Source organism: Chiloscyllium plagiosum, unplaced genomic scaffold (genome assembly GCF_037043375.1).
Source record: "Chiloscyllium plagiosum isolate Xiang-an unplaced genomic scaffold, Cpla_swu_hap1 HiC_scaffold_26, whole genome shotgun sequence".
NCBI classification, from domain to species: Eukaryota; Metazoa; Chordata; class Chondrichthyes; order Orectolobiformes; family Hemiscylliidae; genus Chiloscyllium; species Chiloscyllium plagiosum.
In genome coordinates, this window is record NW_028270164.1 from 38,571,461 (window position 1) to 38,592,611 (window position 21,151).

The 21,151-nt window shown below is 39.6% G+C and overlaps 1 protein-coding gene across 5 annotated transcripts in view; it reads right to left on the bottom strand.

Moving 5' to 3' along the window:
- LOC122563241 (protein phosphatase 1 regulatory subunit 12B-like) overlaps positions 1 to 21,151 on the bottom strand; it is a 288,710-nt gene that overhangs the window by 144,531 nt on the left and 123,028 nt on the right. For all 5 annotated transcript variants that reach the window (XM_087973634.1, XM_043716857.2, XM_087973633.1 and 2 more), the window contains 4 exons: positions 19,622 to 19,696; positions 15,989 to 16,068; positions 10,269 to 10,420; positions 7 to 125 (listed from right to left, as the gene is read on the bottom strand). In XM_087973634.1, coding sequence (XP_087829760.1) covers positions 7 to 125; positions 10,269 to 10,420; positions 15,989 to 16,068; positions 19,622 to 19,696 — 426 coding nt within the window. The remainder of the gene's footprint in view (positions 1 to 6; positions 126 to 10,268; positions 10,421 to 15,988; positions 16,069 to 19,621; positions 19,697 to 21,151) is intronic.

Here is a 21,151-nt window from a genome sequence, read left to right on the forward strand (position 1 = left end):
TTTCACCTTTCTTGTTGTTGTGGTAGCTGTGAATCGAGTGGAGTGCCCTGCAGTCGGAGCTAGCTGCAAGCTTCGGCTGTTCAGTTTGCTGTTTATATTATTTTTGATAGATGGCTTTGACTTCTCTGAGAGAGAAAGAGAAACATATTTTGATGGCTTATCATGAAGAGGTATACTGAACAATAAAAATCTAAGTTAGCAATCAGAACTCAGATGATTCCTCAAACAATTTCAAACACTGGCAATGTGAACAATAGATTGAGGCTCAAGGCACAACTCATCAGGATTTACTTTCAAATTTATAGTGAATAGCCTGAAAGTAGGCTTAACACATGGAATTCAAAATGTGAAATGTCCATCCTGTGGCATGTGAGGAGTGGTGAGCACTTCATGTAGCCTAAATGAAAATAGGTAGTGAGGGTTAACGCCCACCAAAACTCAATTTCAGAACTATGATTCATGTCCTTTTTAAAGCTTTCACCTCTTGCCTTAAGAATATGCCTGCTGGTTTTGAGCTTCCTCACCCTCGAGAAAAGACATTTGCTATCACTTAGGGGAAGGCCAAGTAAAAAGAAATAGGGGTTGCAGTAGTGCTCATAGTAAGGAACAGGACCAGAATTAATGAGAGCGCATCTTAGATCAGAACAGCAGGATGCAGAATCTGGTCAGTTGCAGATAACAAACAGCAAGGGCATTTGTTTATAGGTCACCAAATAGTTACAGCAATAAAGATCATAGAACAAATCAAGAGATTTGATATGAATGTCAGGATAGTAGTGCAGTAATGACTGACTTCAATCTATATACATATATATAGGTGATTCCGAAAAGTCTGGTTTTGATGGGTTTTCGGGCCAATTTGATTATAGCTAATAGATACTGCCTCAGTAGAAAAAATGTTTATAATGAAAGGAGAGTGGCCAGTTCTCCCAGCTCAGCTCTACTCTGGTTTGATTTGCTTTTGGCAGGGCGGCTATGCACTAAGAGCAGTCAGGCAGTTTGAGGCTGCTGGTCCAAGAAACAGCAACATGGAAGATGGAAACTACCATGCTGCCACCTCTCTCCCTGACATCTCTCCTGTCAGTCCCTGTTTGATAATATCTTTTAATCAAGGGGTGTTTATAGGGATTGTTGCAAGTATTTGGAAAAGCATAATTAAGTTGGGTTTTCGAATAGGTTAAGTTATTCGGTATTCTGTTCTCTTTGTTTGTGTTTCATTCAGTAATCTTGTAAATAAATTCCATTTTGTTTAAAATAAGTGGCTTGACAAGCTGCATCTTCTGGAATATCCACACTACACCTGATTAAAACAACTAGCACAGTTAAAGTCTGGGCTACATCCTTGAAATGTTTTGAGGGGGCCTGGCCTGGTTCATAGCAATAGATATGATGTTGAGGTGTCAGTGTTGGACTGGGGTGGACAAAGTTAAAAATCACACAATACCAGGTTATAGTCCAACAGGTTTACTTGGAAGTATGAGCTTTTGGAGCATTGCTCGTTCATCAGGTAGTGGGGCAGGATCATAGGACACAGAATTTATATTAAAAGATTCACAGTGTCATACAATTGATGCGGTGCATTGAACAAACGAGGTTGCTGTTAAGTCTTGAATCACTTAGAAGATTAGATTAAATTAGATTACATACATTGTGCAAACAGCCCCTTCGGCCCAACAAGTCCACACTGACTCTCCAAAGAGTAACCCACCCATTTCCTTATACTTGCTCCTGACTAATGCACCTAACACTATGGACAATTTAGCATGGACAATTTAGCATGGCCAATTCACCTGACCTGCACATCTTTGGACTGTCGGTGGAAACCTGAGCACCTGGAGGAAACCCACACAGACACGGGGAGAAAGTGTAAACTCCACACAAGTGAAGCAGGTTTTGATTGACTAATATGTAGACCCCACAACGTCTTTCAAGTCACAGTCCTGATATAACAAGATTTTATTTTTTTTTAAAAGTGACATCTCAGACAATGCATTAAAGGTGTGAGGTTAGATTCTGTCTGTATCCCAACTTTTGAGTCAGACCGGTTCTATTGCCAAAGTAGGAATTGATAAAATGTTATATAGATTGACTGCCGACAGATTGTGTGCTTTTTGAACAAAATAGAATGTATCTAAAAATACAAATTCACCCCTTAGACTTGTATATGTGCATGTGTGTGTGTGAGAGAGGGAGAGAATGAGAGTGTGTGGATATGTGAAAGTCATATGAGTTTGAGAGGGCACGTGCGTGAGTATAAGTGTGAACACTCGTGTGCGTGTCTGAGTGAGACAATGTGTATGAGAGGGTCTGTGAGAGTGTGAGATCATGTGTAAGACTGTGCATGTGTGTGTGTGCTTATATGAGAGTGAAGTGTACAGAGTCATGGGATCACATTAATCGTGACATGAACCCAAGATCCCAGTCTGGCCTGGGTACCAAACTTGGGTATCAGCCTCTGCTCAGCCGCTAAACGTTGTTGCATATCCTGAACTCCACTTTGGAGGACAGTCACCTGAAGAACCAAGGCCAAATATCCTTGACTGCTAATGTGTTCGCAAACTGGGAGGGAAGATCCCTGTCTGGCAATTATTGCAAGGTGTCCATTCATCCATTGTCGTAGTATCTGCTTGGTCTCGCCAAAATACCATACCTCCCAAAATCCTTGCCTGCAGCGTATGAGATAGACAACATTGGCAGAGTCACAAAAGCACCTGCCGCACATGTGGTGGATAGTGTCCTCATTCATGTTGATACTGACACATCTTGCAGTGGCTGCCATGACAGGGTTGTATGGTGTTGTGGTCGATGTTGTCCTGAAGGCTGGGCAGTTTGCTGCAAACAATGATCTGTTTAAGGTTTAGCAGTTGTTTAAAGACAAGAGGTGGAAGCGTAGGGAAGATCTTGGTGAAGTGCTCATCCTCATCGATAATGCGTTGCAGGCCGCGAAAAACTTGGCGCAGTTTTTCTGCTCCTGGATGATGAAGCATACCTTGTCAGTTGTCTCCTGTGTCTGTCTCCTGAGGTCGTCATTTCTCCCTGTGGCATGTCAGAACTGGCTAACAATAAGTTGGTCATTGTATCCTGTTCTTATAAGGGCATCTTTAAACACCTTCAGGTGTCCATCGCGTTCCTCCTCATCTGAACGGATCCTGTCTATGCATACGGCTTGTCCGTAGAGGATGGCTGTTTTCATAAGTTTGGGGTGGAAGCCTGAGAAGTTCAGCATCGTAAGGTTACTTATGGGCTTGTGGTAGAGTGAGGTACTGAGGTGCTCATCCTTGATGGAGATCTGTGTGCCCAAGAAGAAGACTAATTCTAAAGAATAGTCCATGATAAGTCTGATGGGTGGGATGAAACTTGTTTATATCACTGTGTAGTTGTTTCAGTGACTCCTTGCTATGGGTCCAGAGGTGTCAATAATGAAGTGTCAACAATGTATCTGTTGCCTATTGCCCAGAAGTCCTGTGCAGCTAAAACATCTTGTCCGAGCTTGCGCATGAAAATGTCAGCATATTGTTGTGTAAATTTGGTCCCCATGGCTATTCCATGTGCCTGGATAAAAAAACTGTGTCAAAGGTGAAAACATTGTGGTTGAGGATGAAGCACATGAGTTGTAGGATGGTGCCTGGAGATTGGTAGATTTTGGTATTGAGTACTGAGGCTTTGCAGTGATGCCACCGTTGTGGGGGATGGTGGTGTGGAGTGCCGAAACATCCATTGTGACAAGGAATGGTCTTGGTTCGACTGGCCTATGGATGCTGAGTTTCTGGAAGAAATCTGTAATGTCGCGACAGAAACTAGGGATCCCCGTACAATGGGTTTGAAGATGCCCTCGACACAGCCAGAGAGGTTCTCACACAGGGTCCTGTTGCCCGATATGATGAGACGCCCAGGTGTGCTGGCTATGTGCATTTTCAGAAGGCAGTAGAAATTCCCTACGCGAAATGTACATGGGAATATGTATGGTAGTCTGAAGGATTGGATCAAAAGTCTTGATCTGTTTAGTTCACAGGTGTGTACTTTGGTCGGATCGGCTAGTAGTTGCCTATAACATTCCTGGTTGTTCAGTTGTTGGTAAACTTGCTTTGATGCTGACCTTTAAGAGAGAATGAATACTGTTCTGAACCAACAGTTTAAAAGCACTGGTATGAAATGACTAGACAGCAGTCTCAGAGTGTACTGGAATATTGAAAATGTAACACTTGGCTGTGAAATGGATAACAGAGTTGGTTGCTGTTTTGACATCAATTCAAATTTAGCCAGTTTAAATTATGCCCCAGGATACTAAAACCCAATAGAGTTTGAATTTATTGTTTTGCCAATGTCGAACCAATGCAACAATCTGAAGTTGGGGATTAAAAAAAGGCAAGCATTTTGAAAATTGGAGACAGAGCAACTGGCATCAACACATCCAAGAAATTAGGAAATACTGTCAAAGGTTCCTTTACACACAAAATATATTTGCAGTAAAAAGAAAGAGCTCGTCCCAGGGAGAAGAAAGATACTAAGGATGACATCCGCTGCGTGATCTTGAAATTAAGTTGATGTAATTTTAATAAGTGTCTTATTGAAACAGTACATTGTTATAGAGTTGGGAGGCAGAAAATAAGCGGTTAAGAGAAGGTGGGGGGGTTAAGAGTTGTGAGTTGTTTAATGTTCACTTTTAGAGTTAAAAAATAAATTGATAATATTTTCTCTGTCACTCATTTTAACAGAGTACAATGTAAGGGGAGCTTTTCTTGGTGTTTGTTTTAATTAACAGAAGGGTTCACCGCCACCTCATAACAGTTCCTTACAGAAGTTCATTCTATTCTGAACGACGGTGGCTCCACCTTTGTCTGCTGGTTTGATGACAATGTTGCAATTTGTCTTGAGAGCATGGATGGCGTTGTGTTGTGATCAGGTGATGTTTTGCTCTACCTTATGGGTGTGGCTGATGAATCTGGCTTTTAGACATTTCCTGATGGTTTGAGCATACATATCAAGCCCAGGGCAGTGGTTAGCGCCAGTTAATCCAAGTTAACTCCTCCTTCAGTCCCTCCATTACTGACCTCTCTGACGACTGTTTCAGTTCATCGGTTGTCACACTGGGCTTGCTGCTGAGTCATGGAAGAATTCCTAGAGTCTCATTCATCTCGTGAATTCCCCTGTGTTCGCCACAAGACCAACGGGGTCCATTTTGGTGGTGGGGCAAAAATTGAGCACTGGGTTGAGAACTTCAATCTCTTTTGGTTGAAGGGTGTTGTCCGATAAGTTGATGATTAATTTCCCCTTGATGGTACCGTTTTCAACTGTGGTGCCAGGGGAGGCTTGGCTCCTGCTGCTGGTAATGCCAGGTTCTCAAGTTTCTTGCTCTTGGTGTGCATGGCCTCATCTACTTGGCAGTGTCTTGTAATTGTACTGCTGTATCTTGAGTGCAAGCTGAGAACATGGACTCTATCTCAATTTCAAGGTTATGGTGCCTGTAGAGTTGGTATACAAGATGAATGAGGAGTTTGCGAGAGGTGTAACAGCAAAATCTCTCAGCGTAGTCTGTGTTACTTCATCCACTTCATCCTCAATCTTAACGTCTTCATCATGGGCAATCAGTTCTTCATGCAGGCACATGGAACAGATATGGGGTCCAAGTTTGCATCCCAATATGTTCGAACAAGACTTCTTTGCTGCACAGGACCTCCAACCAGCACAATATACTGATGACATTGCCTTCCTTTAGACTCATGGCAAGGAGTCACTGAAACAACTACACAATGATATCAACAAGTTACATCCCACCATCAGACTTAGCATGTACAATTCTTTAGAATCACTCTCGTTCTTGGCATTCACATCTCCATCAAGGCCAGGCACCTCAGTACCTCACTTTACTGCAAGCTCAAAGATAACTTCCAGATTCCACCTTAAACATACTAAAATAGCCATCCTCTACGAACAAGATGAGAAATGCAACGGACACTCTCATAAGAGCAGGACACGATGTTCAACTCATTGTTAGCCAATTCAGACATGCCACAGTGAGAAACCATAATGACGTACTCAGGAGATAGACATGGGATACAACTGACAGGGTACTTTTCGTTGTCCAGTACTTCCTGGAAGCACAGAAATTACACAATGTTTTGCAGGATGCAAAGAACATCAATGAGGATGAGCACCTCACCAACATCTTCCCTACGCCTTCACTTCTCGTCTTTAAACAACTGCCAAACCTTAAACAGACCATTGTTTGCAACAAATTGCCCAGCCTTCAGAACATCGACCACAACACCATACAACCCTGTCATGGGCACCACTGCAAGACATGTCAGAGTGTCGACATGGATATTACCTTTATATGTGGGGACACCACCCACCACGTGCAGCAGGTACTCATGTGACTCTGCCAATGCTGTCTATCTCATACGCTGCAGTCAAGGATGCCCATGGTGTGGTATCTTCATGAGACCAAGCAGATGCTACGACAATGGATGAATGGACACCACGCAACAATTGCCAGACAGGGATGTTCCCTCCAAATCAGGGAGCACTTCAGCAGTCAACAACATTCAACCTCTGATCTTCAGGTGACCATCCTCCAAGGTGGACTTCAGGATACGCAACAACAGTTGCCAAGCAGAGATGCTAGCAAGTTTGGTACCCACAAAGATAAGCTCGACCAGGATCTTGGATTCATGTCACAATACAGATGATCCAACTACACTGTATACACACACACACACATACTCTTACACACAATGACACTCACACAGACCCTCTCTTATATATATACACGCGCACCCCTCTCAAAGGCACATAGTCCATCACACTTGCGCGCGTGCACGCGCACACACACCCACACCCATACCCACACACACACACACACGTGCAGGTCTATAGGTGAATTTGCATTTGCAGATTTGTATTGCTAGATACAGTCTATTTTGTTCAAAAAGCACTTTATCTGTAGGCAGTCAGTTCATGTAGCATTTTACAAATTCCTACTTTGGAAATAGAACCAGTCTGACTCAAGATGGGATACAGACAGCTTGTAACCTCATACCTTTAATGTACTGTCTGAGCTGTCACTTTTTAAAATAAAACCTTGTTATCTTGGGACTGACTTAGATGATGTTCTGGAATTTACATAGAGTCATACAGTCACAGGGATGTACAGCACAGAAACAGACCCTTCGGTCCAACTTGTCTATGCCGACCAGATATCCCAAATTAATTTAGTCCCCTTTGCCAGCGCTTGCCCCATATCTATCTAAACCCTTTCTACGTACACATCCAGACATCTTTTATATGTTGTAATTGTACCAGGCTCCACCATTTCCTCTGGCAATTCATTCCATACATGCACCACCCTCTGCATGAAAAAATTGCCCCTTATATTCCTTTAAATTTTTCCCCTCTCACCCTAAATTATGTCCTCTAGTTCTGGATTCGCCCAACCCAGACCTTGTCTATTTATCCTAACCATGCCCCTCATGATTTTAAAAACTTCTATAAGGTCAGCCCTCAGCCTCCGGTGCTCCAGGGAAAACAGCCCTAGTCTATTCAGCTTTTAGCTATCGCTCAAATCCTCCAACCTAGGCAATATCCTTGTAAATCTTTTCTGAACCCTTTCAAATTTCGCAACATCCTTTCATTAGGAGGGAGACCAGAACTGCACACAATATTCCAAAGTGGCCTAACCAATGTCCTGTACAGTCACAACATGACCTCCCAAATTCTATACTCCATGCTCTGATCAATAAAGGGAAGCATTCCAAATGCCTTCTTCAATATCCTATCTACCCAAGACTCCACTTTCAAAGAACTATGAATCTGCACTCCAAGGTCTCTTTGTTTAGCAATACTCCACAGAACCTTACCATTAAGTGCATAAGTCCTGCTCAGATTTGTCTTTCCACAATGCAACACATCACATTTATCTAAATTAAACTCCATCTGCCACTCCTCAACCAATTGACTCATCTGATCAAGGCCCCATTGTAATTGGAGGTAACCTTCTTCAGCATCTACTACACCTCCAATTTTGGTGTCATCTGCAAACTTATTAACTGTACCTCATATGTTCACACCCAAACCATTCATATAAATGCTGAAAATATTAATCAATCGAAACCTGCATCCCCATTCTAAGTGATTAAAGACTTAACAGCAATCTAGGTTTGCTCAATACATTGCTTAAGTTGTATGACACTTTGATCTTTTACTATAAATTCTGTGTTCAATGATCCTGCCCACTAGCCACCTGATGAAGGAGCAGTGTCCTGAAAGCTTGTACTTCCAAATAAACCTGCTGGACTATAACCTGGTATTGTGATTTTTAACTATTATATACATATTATATGTAGACTACATAAATCTAATCAGCACCAGTGCTGTAAAGGTTGAATTGCTGGATGTACATCAGATGGTTTTCTGGTGCAGCATGAAGAAGCAAATACAAAAAAGGCTATTTTTATATCCGGTATTATGCTATAAGTAAGAGCACATCAGTAATCTCAGAGTCCTGAGTGAGAAGCAGTGGATTCTAAAAAAAAATTAAGTTTGAAAGGATATAGTTCAATACAAAACTATGGCCTTAAATTTAAGCCAATGGAAATATGAAGATATGATGAGCGAGCTGTTTGTGGTGGATTGGAAAATGTTAAAAAGCTATGACAATAGAGAAACAATTAAGAAAGTTAATGTTTGATTACTATATGGTTGAAAACAAACATACATTCCCCCCGTGTCTGTGTGGAGTTTGCACATTCTCCCCGTGTCTATGTGGAGTTTGCACATTCTCCCCGTGTCTGTGTGGAGTTTGCACATTCTCCCCGTGTCTGTGTGGTATTTGCACATTCTCCCTGTGTCCGTGAGGAGTTTGCACATTCTCCCCGTGTCTGTGTGGAGTTTGCACATTCTCTCCAACATTTTTAACATTGGAAAATGTTAAAAAGCTATGACAATAGAGAAACAATTAAGAAAGTTAATGTTTGATTGCTATATGGTTGAAAACAAACATACATTCCCTTAAGTCACATAACTTTAATGGAACTATTGAGTTAACTAAGGGAGGAGGGAATTTAACCAGGTTATTGATGAGTAAAGCCAGTCTGTAACTAGTAATAACTATGTGTTACTCAGTGCTCACTGTCTCAATCAAACTTACAAATCTCAAATCTGCACTGCGGCAAGGAGATTTTTTTGTTTTTCTGGTGTGTCTGTGGAGGAGTGGGGGAGGCGGGGGAAGAAGAGCAGCAGGAAGCAACATGTAGTAGTGTGGTTGCTGGATCACGGAGTTTTACGTACTAGAGAATACTGTGTAATAGAGGTTCAACCTGTATTAAGAGAAACTGTTTTCAGAGGCAAGTTTTATAAATTTCAGCATGCAACTGTCAGAGTTTTAAATGCAGATCATTTCAATGCCATTCAAAACTGAGCAAATTTTCTCAAACCTGTAATAATGATTTGGAAAAACCATGACTATGAAACTATATAATGAACTGAGTAATTTAAAAGTTAATCAATTGTGAGGCAACAAATATTGCTTTAAACCTGAGCACATGGATGCAAACATGATATTTTGCGACCTGACACTTCATTGCAAAGTACTCTACTTACCACCTTACAATTCTGGTAATTTCTTTCCAACTAAAAACAATCAATACTAACATAGAAATGTTCTAAGAGACAGTACAAAAAGTAGACATGCTCTAAATCCTTTTAAATCACTAATTTGAATCTCAGCTGAGATGCTGTGTGACTGTGGGTAGGAATTAAGATGAACAGAATCTTTTTGCTGGAACATTTTGCACAGCAATTTGTGATATGCAGTGAACTGTCTGAAAAGGTGGTGGGTACAGATTCATTGGTAATTTTCATTAAAATAAAAGTCATGCATACTTAGAAACTATGAGTTGTAAGGCACATAAAAAGAGCAGTGACGGGTACTACTTATAAAGCACTGTCAAAGAGCAGGGAGAGGCCAATGACTGATCTTGTACCTGTAGGATTTAACATCTACAATATTGTCTGTAACATTATATAAAGTGGATTTTCATAATGAGCACTTAATTGGAGTTTATGTTTCCAACTACAACAAATAACCTGTTTTTAAATTGTATTACAATTCAACATCCAGAGAACAAAGTTGTATTATATGGCCTTGTAATTGAAATTATTCAGAGCTGACAGATAAAGAAAAACAAAATTAACCTCACGATTTGAAAATCAAGCACTAAAAATTTTTCCTGGGTTTCCTCTATTGTCAAGCTATTTTTCTTCGGGCTTACCTATGTCTATGTCCGACTCAGAATCAGAGGCATCATCCTCTTCTTCAGAACTGGAACTGCTGGATTCATCTTTCTTACTTTCTTCATTGAGTTTTTCTCGATCAGACAATTTACGCTTTGTTTCTTTTACTTCAGAAAAGATAGTGTCTTTACTGTAATAATGAGAAAACAAATCAAAATCAGTTAACAGGACAGGACAATTACTTCAAACGGTTGATTTCATGAATTGATACGATCTATGACAAGATGGAACACACTGGAAAAATTTCTAACTGCTGCAAAATAGTTGTTTTTAATAAGTTTAGGAAATGTGCAGCAAGACTGTTCGATCAGTGCAAAATCCCAATGTTATGTCACAGGATAGGCAGACAACAACCAGAACAAAAGTTCCAAAGGTCAAATGTGCTGACAGAGGGAAAAAAAGCAAGATTCTAGCTATTAACTATGTATGTGCACCTTTTCAGAGTGACTGAAACAGTGTTAGAAAGGCTCATTATGGGCAACTTCTTTTGCTGTGGATTTAAAAGGTAAATTATTGCTCCAGTTTTTCTTCTCGAAGTGATTTAAAAATTCAACAAAATCAGGTGATGGAAGAAAATCAAAATAATTTTAAAAATTAATAAAAATAATTTTTAAAAATTAATTTTTGATGCATGGTGAGGCAAACTAAAGCTACAAGATGTACACCATTGACAAACATTAAGTTAATGGGTCCCAAAAAGCAGTTCATCTTGTTTGGTTTAATAGATATTCTTAAATATTTGTATAATGTAGATACCTTTTATAATCCACAAATAAACTACTTCAAAACAAACCCTCTAAAAGTTCCAAGCTTGGTAGAAAAAGAAAACTGAATTCCAAATTTTGTACTTATAAATGACAGCACATTTTAGCACTTGAAAGCAGCCTGAAATTTGATTGTGAGGCATAACAAACCTGTTCAATCAGTATACCTTGAACAGGTATGCACATGACATCACCACTGCACCATAGCATTTGACCTCAGGGCATAGAGATCTCATATTCCACCTTATCTCCGAGCACTTGAAACATGCTTCACTGTTGTAGCATAACAGCTTAATATTACCCCAGAAATGTATGCGCCTGAAGTGTGTAATATTTGTACATAATAGTTAGTCTTAATAAAAGTCTAATGATTCTTGATCCACAACCAGTTTCTTACGCTACACGAAATAACATAAGCAATACTCCATAATGGAAAAGCACCCTCTCACCATGGCGGCAGCAGCAGCTGCCACCTAGAAATAGATTCCAATATTTTGGTGTCGGGTATATGGAAAAGTAATTGAAAATCCACCAGGCAACACTAGACAAGAACATTTGTAGGCAGTATCGGTTTCTGAGAGTACACACAGCTGTACAAATCTGTAGATGAGGTATAAACCAGCAAAGAAAGCAAGATTAATTTCTTTCAAATAAACTCAAAATACTTTCTTTTAAGACAAAAGAATTCCTAAGATGGCCTTAATTAAAAGAACAAAAATACAAAAGCCTTTCTGAGGTATAATATGAAGCCAGCATAGTGTCAGACAGAAATTGGATGCAAGGACACTCTGTTCCTAGTAATCTACATGAAAGCAATAGTTTATCAGAACAGAAGTTGCAATGCCTGCATTGTAAAGAAAGGAACAACATGGACACAAAATCAAGGATACGTTGCTTAATGTGGTACAGTCCAATGCTTTGAAGGCAGAAATCTCTGTTACACGGGGCATCCAGATTTACAAGAATTCCACTTCTATTTTGTCAATAAATCAATGGATCGCCCAAAAACAGTTATAGAAATCTTGCTTTTCATTGATAAAAAGGGGCTTCACAGAACTAACACATCAAGTCACTCCGTGAACAACCAGAAAAATCTAGAAAGATCTGAGCATAAGACCATAAGACATAGGAGTGGAAGTAAGGCCATCTGGCCCATCGAGTCCACTCCGCCATTCAATCATGGCTGATGCGCATTTCAGCTCCACTTACCAGCGTTCTCCCCGTAACCCTTAATTCCTTGAGACAACAAGAATCTATCAATCTCGGCCTTGAAGACATTTAACGTCCCGGCTTCCACTGCACTTCGTGGCAATGAATTCCACAGGCCCACCACTCTCTGGCTGAAGAAATGTCTCCGCATTTCTGTTCTGAAATGACCCCCTCTAATTCTAAGGCTGTGTCCATGGGTCCTAGTCTCCTCGTTTAACTGAAACAATTTCCGAGCATCCACCTTTTCCAAGCCATGTATTATTTTGTACGTCTCTATTAAGTCTCCCCTTAATCTTCTAAACTCCAACGAATACAATCCCAGTATCCTCAGCCGTTCCTCATATGTTAGACCTGTCATTCCAGGGATCATCCGTGTGAATCTCCGCTGGACACGTTCCAGTGCCAGTATGTCCTTCCTGAGGTGTGGGGACCAAAACTGGACACAGTACTCCAAATGGGGCCTAACCAGAGCTTTATAAAGTCTTAGTAGTACATCTCTGCTTTTATATTCCAACCCTCTTGAGATAAGAGACAACATTGCATTCGCTTTCTTAATCACGGACTCAACCTGCATGTTTACCTTGAGAGAATCCTCCACTAGCACTCCCAGATCCCTTTGTGCTTTGGCTTTATTAATTTTCTCACCATTTAGAAAGTAGTCTATGCTTTTATTCTTTTTGCCAAAGTGCAAGACCTCGCACTTGCTCACGTTAAATTCCATCAGCCATTTCCTGGACCACTCTCCCAACCTGTCTAGATCCTTCTGTAGCCTCCCCACTTCCTCAGTACTACCTGCCTGTCCACCTAACTTCGTATCATCGGCAAACTTCGCTAGAATGCCCCCGGTTCCCTCATCCAAATCATTAATATATAATGGGAACAGCTGTGGCCCAAGCACCAAACCCTGCGGGACACCGTTAGTCACCGGCTGCCATTCTGAAAAAGAACCTTTTATCCCAACTCTCTGCCTTCTGTTAGACAGCCAATCCTCAATCTATCCCAGCAGCTCACCTCGAACACCATGGGCCCTCACCTTGCTCAGCAGCCTCCCGTGTGGCACCTTATCAAAGGCCTTTTGAAAGTCTAGATAGACCACATCCACTGGGTTTCCCTGGTCTAACCTACTTGTTACCTCTTCAAAAAATTCCAACAGGTTTGTCAGGCATGACCTCCCTTTACTAAATCCATGTTGACTTGTTCTAATCAGACTCTGCTCTTCCAAGAATTTAGAAACCTCATCCTTAATGATGGATTCTAGAATTTTACCAACAACCGAGGTTAAGCTGATTGGCCTATAATTTTCCATCTTTTGCCTTGATCCTTTCTTGAACAAGGGGGTTACAACAGCCATCTTCCAATCATCCGGGACCTTTCCTGACTCCAGTGACTCTTGAAAAATCTCAACCAATGCCTCTGCTATTTCCTCAGCCACCTCTCTCAGAACTCTAGGGTGTATCCCATCGGGGCCAGGAGATTTATCAATTTTAAGACTTTTTAACTTTTCTAGCACTATCTCTTTCGTAATGGCAACCATACTCAACTCAGCCCCGTGACACCCTTTAATTTTTGGGATATTACTCATGTCTTCCACTGTGAAAACTGACGCAAAGTACTTGTTAAGTTCTCCTGCTATTTCCTTATCTCCCATCACTAGGCTTCCTGCATCAGTTTGAAGTGGCCCAATGTCTACTTTTGCCTGTCGTTTGTTTCTTATGTACTGAAAGAAACTTTTACTATTATTTCTAATATTACTGGCTAGCCTACCTTCATATTTGATCCTCTCATTTCTTATTACACTCTTTGTTATCCTTTTGATCTTTTTGGATATTTTCAACCTCTCTCTGCAGCAGGCCACTGTCCCTGCCTGTTTCAACAAGGCCGACATCATCCCTGTGCCGAAGGAGGCTCATGCAGCATGTCTCAATGATTACTGCCCAGTGGCCCTAACTTCAGAGGCCATGAAGTGCTTTGAAAGGCTGGTCATGGCATTAATCAGCCTCCCCACTACTCTTGACCCACTTCAATTTGCCTATCGGACCAACAGATCCATGTCAGATGCCATATCATTTGCCCTTCAATCCTCCCTAGAACATCTTGACACCAAGAACAGCTACCTAAGAATCCTACTCATTGACTGAGTTCAGCCTTCAACACTATTATCTCCTCGAGACTGATTACTAAACTTAGTGATCTCAGACTAAGCCCCTCTCTCTGAAACTAGATCCTTAGTTTCCTGACCCACAGGCCAAAATCAATGAAGATCTCTCACTAACACTCAACACTGGAGTCCCCCGGGGGGGTGTATTCAGCCCCTTACTGTACTCACTGTATACCTATGACTGCATCATCAAATACCAGACCAATGCCATTTACAAGTTTGCCACTGACATCACCATAGTCGGTCGAATCTCAAATGGTGACGAAACATAATACTGGTGGGTGGTGGAAGACCTAGAAAAAATGGTGCACTGAGAACAACCTAGCTCTCAACCCAGCAAAACCAAGGAACTCATTATTGACTTTCAGCAGGATGTTATTCATGCTCCGCTACACATTAACAACACAGAGGCGGAACGAGTGGAGAGTATCAAGTTCCTGGAAGAGGTCATCCACAACAAGTTTTCTTGGACTCTTCATGTGGACGCAATGGTTACAAAGGCCCAACAACATCGCTTCTTCCTCAGGCAGCTGAGGAAATTTGGCATAATGGTGAATATTCTTGTCAACTTTTATAGGTGCGCCATCGCAAGCATTCTGTCTGGATGTATCACTTCCTGGTATGGCAACTGTACCATTTAAGATCAGAGACGGTTACAGAGAGTGGTGAACTCGGCCCAGACAATCACAAAGGCCAACCTCCCATCTACCAATTCCGCTGTCAAGGAAAGGCCGCCAGCATTTTTAAGGATCCATCATACCCTGGCAATGTTTTTCTACAACCTCTACCATCGGGAAGAAGGTACAGAAGCCTGAATATATGCACCAGCCAGTTTCGCAACAGTTTCCTCCCAACTGTTGTTAGAATACTGAATGAACTCACAAATGCTTAACATTTACCTGTACCTCTTTTTGTTTTTGCTGCTGTTTACCAATTATTTACTGTCTATGCTACATAACTATACTGATCTCCCTGTATTGCTCACAAGACAAAGCTTTTCACTGTGCCTCAGTACACGTGACAATAAATTCAATTCAATTCAATTCAATTCAATTCACCCCAACCTTTTCTTTCATAATCATTCTGTTCAGAGAGATCACGACACACATTTGGAGCAGGCAGGACTTGAACTCAGGCCTCTGAACCCAGAGATAGCCACCAAAGCTTCTTTACTTAAGCAAAACAGATGTGAGGCACATTGAGCATGAACAAACCCAGAATACAGGCACGATCTAATGACATTTTGATTTGTCCAATGTATGATTTTCATACATAATTAGAACAACTGCAAAATATCAAGTCAGAGGAAGAAGGTTCGAAAGCAAATTAATTCACATTATGCTAACTTACGGGTTGTTACAAAATATTTAAGTATTCAAATACATGCATTATTTAACTAGCTACCATTTAATTCTATGTCTGGAAACAGTGGTTTATAGGGAGACAAAGATAAACTTTACAGAAAGGTTACCCACAAGTTATTGATATATGTTAAAATCCATCAGTCAATTGTTGTGGATCTTTTAAAAGTTAACACAAAATTGAGCATTTGTTATAATTCAAATACCTCAAGTGCTTGGCCTGGACTTTGCAATTTACAGTTGATTCAATGAGTGTTGATCTCACAGCTCGTTTCTCAGTACGAAGCTATAGAAGAAACCAAACTACAATATCAGATTTTAAAAATGCATAACAACTGTAATTTCATATTCATTGCATAAATACAATCTCAGTTAACCACTGCCATCATATCTGTAGAACATCAAATCCTTGCTATCTGCAAGTGATACGGGCATAGACTTCCCACTTCACCGGAGCTAATATCCTTCCTCACAATTGTATTATCTTCCTCTTTAATCAACAATGCTAACCAACCATGTTTCCTTTTTGTCTGCCCTTCCTAAAAACTGAAAACCCCTTGATATTCAGTTCCCATCCCTACTTACTCTGCAGCCTTTGTCTGTAATCCTAAATATATCAGTTTATTTCTATTTGTGCAACTAATTCATCCACTTTACTGAACACTCTGAACACAAAGTGTTAAGGCGTGCCTTCTTAACATTCTTAGTCTGGTTTGCATTATTTTGCACTCTGGCCTTGCTTTATTCTTGCTCTTGAATGCTTTGGTTGTCACTTTCATTTCTACAGTCTTTTGATTTTGTCCTTGTTTACCTGTGATCTGTTTCCATGTATAAGTTCTCTTCCTCCTGCCATTTTAGTTTAAACCCTCCCAATCACACTAGCCAATATTCCCAATCACACTAGCCAATATTCCCCCCCAGGATGTCAGTTGTGGTCATAACCAGGCATAGCCCGTCCAGTATGTATAAGACCCACTGCCCCAGAATCAGTCCCAATGGAGCAGGAATCTGAAACTCGCCTCATTGCCATGTCTTCATTTGATTCTTCCTACTATGTCTCCTCAAACAAGCACATGGCACTGGCAGCAATCCACAAGACACTATCTTTGATGCAAAAGTGAGTACTGCAGATGCTGGAGATTAGAGTCAAGAGTGTGGTGCTGGAAAAGCACAGCAAGAAAATCAACGTTTCGGGCAAAAGCCCTTCATCAGGAATGACTATCTTTTATGTCCTACTTTTAACCTTGTTACCTAACTGCCTTCAGGGTAACCTATATTTTTAAAAAATTTATTACTGATACTGATGTTCATTCTCTGATCCCAGAATGCCCTGGAAATTTAAAATCAACTTACATTATATCACAATGTCAAAAAATCATAAAATGCTTCACAGTTAGAAACTACATTTGAATCACAGTAATATAAAAGAACGAACTGTGGATGCTGAAGATCTGAAACAGGCACAGAAATCACTGGAGACACTCAGCTGGTCTGGCAGCATCTGCACAGAAAAGGCAAAGTTAAATTCTGCAGAACTAGACTTGAACCAATTCTGTTCTCTCTTCACAGATGCTGCCAAATTTGCTTAGTTTCTTCATAATTTCTGCTTTTATTTGAACTGTAGTCACTGTTTTCATATTATCTCAAAAATTTATCTTTCCTGCAGTTTTACCCATATTTCAGAACGAAGTTTCTTTAAAATGTAAGTTTTTCAAGCTAAGTCATTTGCAGAATTATTTTCAAGTTTAAACTCCAATACTAAAACATATCATTTGAATGGAACACAAGTTCCAATATATAGAATACTCATTTCCTATATGTCAGTAATAAATTTGAAATATTAATTAAATAGCTTTCCTACCCACCAAAATGTTGATCAATGGTAAAAGACAGCATGGACCGAGGCAGGTTCTCAGATAGTGAAAACCAGACAGTCTGAATCTTGTCTTCACTAATAGAATTCTCTGCCGCATAGTTACAAATGGATCAGAGAATTCACTGTTCTATCATAGGAGACTTCGTATCAAATCAGATTATATTACAGTTACTGGTAGACACTGGCTAATTCAAAAATTTAACTTTCAACATTTCAAGGCTTTTTTTAAATTGACGATTGATTTGACGAATGAAGAATTCAATCTGTTACTCTGTGATAATGGATGAATTTGTTTTACCTGTACCCTCTTATCCAAAAAATTGTTTTCATCTTCTAGGTGCAAAAGGTATTCAGCTGCACTAGAAAAGGAGAATAGGCCCTTGGTGTAGTTCTGCACTTTTATAAAAATTAGCACAATCCTGGGCTTTGTGGCAGTAAGAGATTAGTTTAAAGTCTGGTAGCACTAGGCTGAGAGGTCCTGCATTTACATTAAAGCTGTCAATGTTGGCAATCCTTGAATTCAGTATTACGCCTGGAGGAAAAAAGACACTTTATGGAAAGTGAAGAAAACCTTTGACACCATAAGAATTGGACTAAAAATTTTACTTTAATTATGGCTGTCACTCAGGAAGAAAGGTACATCCATTCAGCCTGACCGCCCTCAGTAATAATTTCTACACCTAGGAGTACCAGTTTGTGATTCTAAGGGATCCTGAAATACTCAGTTTGCAGTGTTGTAATTGGTTCAATGACATATCTATAGTGCAGTCTCTGCTCCAAAAAAAAAGAAAATATGTTGATAGAACACTGCCAATAATTGGAATTTTGAAAGTTTCAGATATCCAGTCATAATTTTAAAAAGAATTCAAAGTACTAAGTGCTATTTCTGCACTTGTGTCTAACAGCTTTAAATAACCTTTTGGAACAACAGGTGATTAGAGAGTTTATTTCTGATTAACCAATATAGTAGCATTATTACAAAATAAGTATTTTTACAAAAATATTGAAACTCTTACTTTGGATTTAACAGTACTAAGAAAAAAATGGTTCCAGCTAAAAATCAGAGGTTGTGAAGTTGCAATCAGAAGTCTGCTATGTACTATCAAAATATAGCAACACAACAACTGGGATGAAGGGTCACCAAAATTTAGATCATGAGGACAGCCTCTGCCATCACTAGCCAAGAATTTGAAACGCAAATAAGCATGAAAATTCACTGCAGTAGGCCAAGGTTGAATAGGAAATACTAGTGCAAAATGCCCTAAGCAATCGGAGATATTTGCAAAGGAGGCTTAAACAGACAAAGCTACAGCTATTTTGTGGCTATAAGTGAGCTGTAGTTCAAGAGAAAATTAATTGGAATTAACATTGAGACTTCCAAAATGCTGATATATTTCAAAGAGTCTGAACAATTTGTTTAAAGGACAAGTCACATTTATCAAATTAGTTCTTCTAAAGTCAAATGGTGTCTGAGAGGCTCATATTAACTAGAAAATCTCAACACGTGGCACGGTTCAGGGAAAGGGATTAAAAATGCATATAGTAATTAGCTGGAAAGGCATGCAAAATCCACAAACTCTTAGAAATGGGTTTATGCAGGATATGTGAGACAGTCCAAGCAAAATGCTGAACGACCATTTGAAGAGCATGTGAAACAGTTTTGCATTCAAGCTTCAAAACAAATCAAAAATTCTACATGATAGAAGATTTAATTTGGCTCATTTTCTGCATACGTGTACAAAGCAAAGTTCTGCAATTCAAAACCAGACAATCACTGCAGATTTGTACAGCGCTCTAAGTTGCTCATTTTGTCTTCACATGGACAATAAATTTCATATTGTACACGATGAACTTTTTAAAATTTTGAACAACATTTGATAAAATGAAAGTGTTTCATTGAATGCACTTTTTAAAGCTAAATGTTACCAAAGAGGGGAAGAAAATCCAAAAATAACTCACTTACAATATTTTGTTTCTTCTGGAGTTCCTCTAAAAGCTCAATAATACTTTCGTCTGCTAAATCAAAAGGTGTCTGACCCTGCAAATACAGTATACACAACTTAACTCATTGTAACTGCCATTAGAGAAACAGTGAATCAATTTTTACATTGGCATTTTCAGCTGGGGCAATTAAGAGAAAGAAGAAAATAAGTGCCAAAAAGATTAAGCATTTGTTAAGAGAACAACAGGAACAGGTAAATATCTGGTTGCTCAAGACTGTACCTAGTGTCCAGCAAAAGAAAAGTTACAGCAGAGTCTATACATCACCAATTGATTGAACACTTCTTCTATACAGTTTTCTAAACTTTACATCAAGCTAAATTAAGAATAGATATATGATGTACTCTACAGGAATTTTAAAAAGTGAACATATTCTGAACAGATGCAATTTCCACTATTATCTCATTGTAAAAATATTTTGTCACATGGTAGATTTCTTGGGACATAAATGCCAACATCTTTTAAATTCTGACTGAAGTAAATGGTCATATTCCAAATATCTTTCAGGAAAAAATCATAAATGACAATCCAAGGTCATTTTCAGAGGTATTTGATCAGCTAAGAAACAGCCTGTTTTCATAGCATTTTCTCATCAACATCTGTTACCACAAAGAGAATGATGTACAATAGCACACGATACATGACGAGTTTCATGTGTAAAAAATCAAGGCCTTCCACTGCTCATTCATTGAAAAGCATTTTCAAACTGGATTGCTAACATGACCTCCTTTCCTTGAAACTCTGAATAAGATAATTGAACAGTAAAAAAAGTTTGAAGTTCAGTAAGCAGGCGAATCAGATTCATTTGTTCCAGCTGTAAACAATCAAATTGGATTCAATCTTTAAAAAACTGATTTCGTGAGGACCAGAAGTGATGGTTCAGCATCCTTTGCAAAATATATTTCAACGTGAAATGGACTGCTACTTCGATAGCTTGCTTGTTAATATTTAATTTAAGAGTAAAAAAGGAGAGGGGAAATAGGTGACTGCCAAACAATCAAAAGGAAACAGGCATTTGGAACAGAATGTATCTCAGTGCACCCAACTTTCTAAATAGTAACTCTGTCATGAACATAGAGGAGAGTGATAGCTCATCTGGCAAGTTCAGCCAGAGAAACTCCATGTGTTAGCTGCATTTTTTTTTTGGGGGGGGGGGTTGCTAACAGAAGATGGGAAAAGAAGAAATGGAGATGTGGCAGTATTGATTAAGGAGATTATTACAGTTCGAAATAGAGGACAGTCAGAGGGCTCAAGAACAGAATCAATTAGGCTAGGACTGAACAACAAAGAAAATTGCTTGGTTTAAGTTTATAAGATACTAAGTAGTGGGCAAGTTGTAAAAGAACAATTTTCAAAGGAAATTACAGATAGCTGCTGGAATTATAAAATAGTATAAGAGCAGACTTTAAAGATTACCCAAATGTAGACTAATGTAGAAGCAGCATTATGGTCAGAGGGGTGCAAGAGTTCCTAAAGTATGCTCAGGAACATT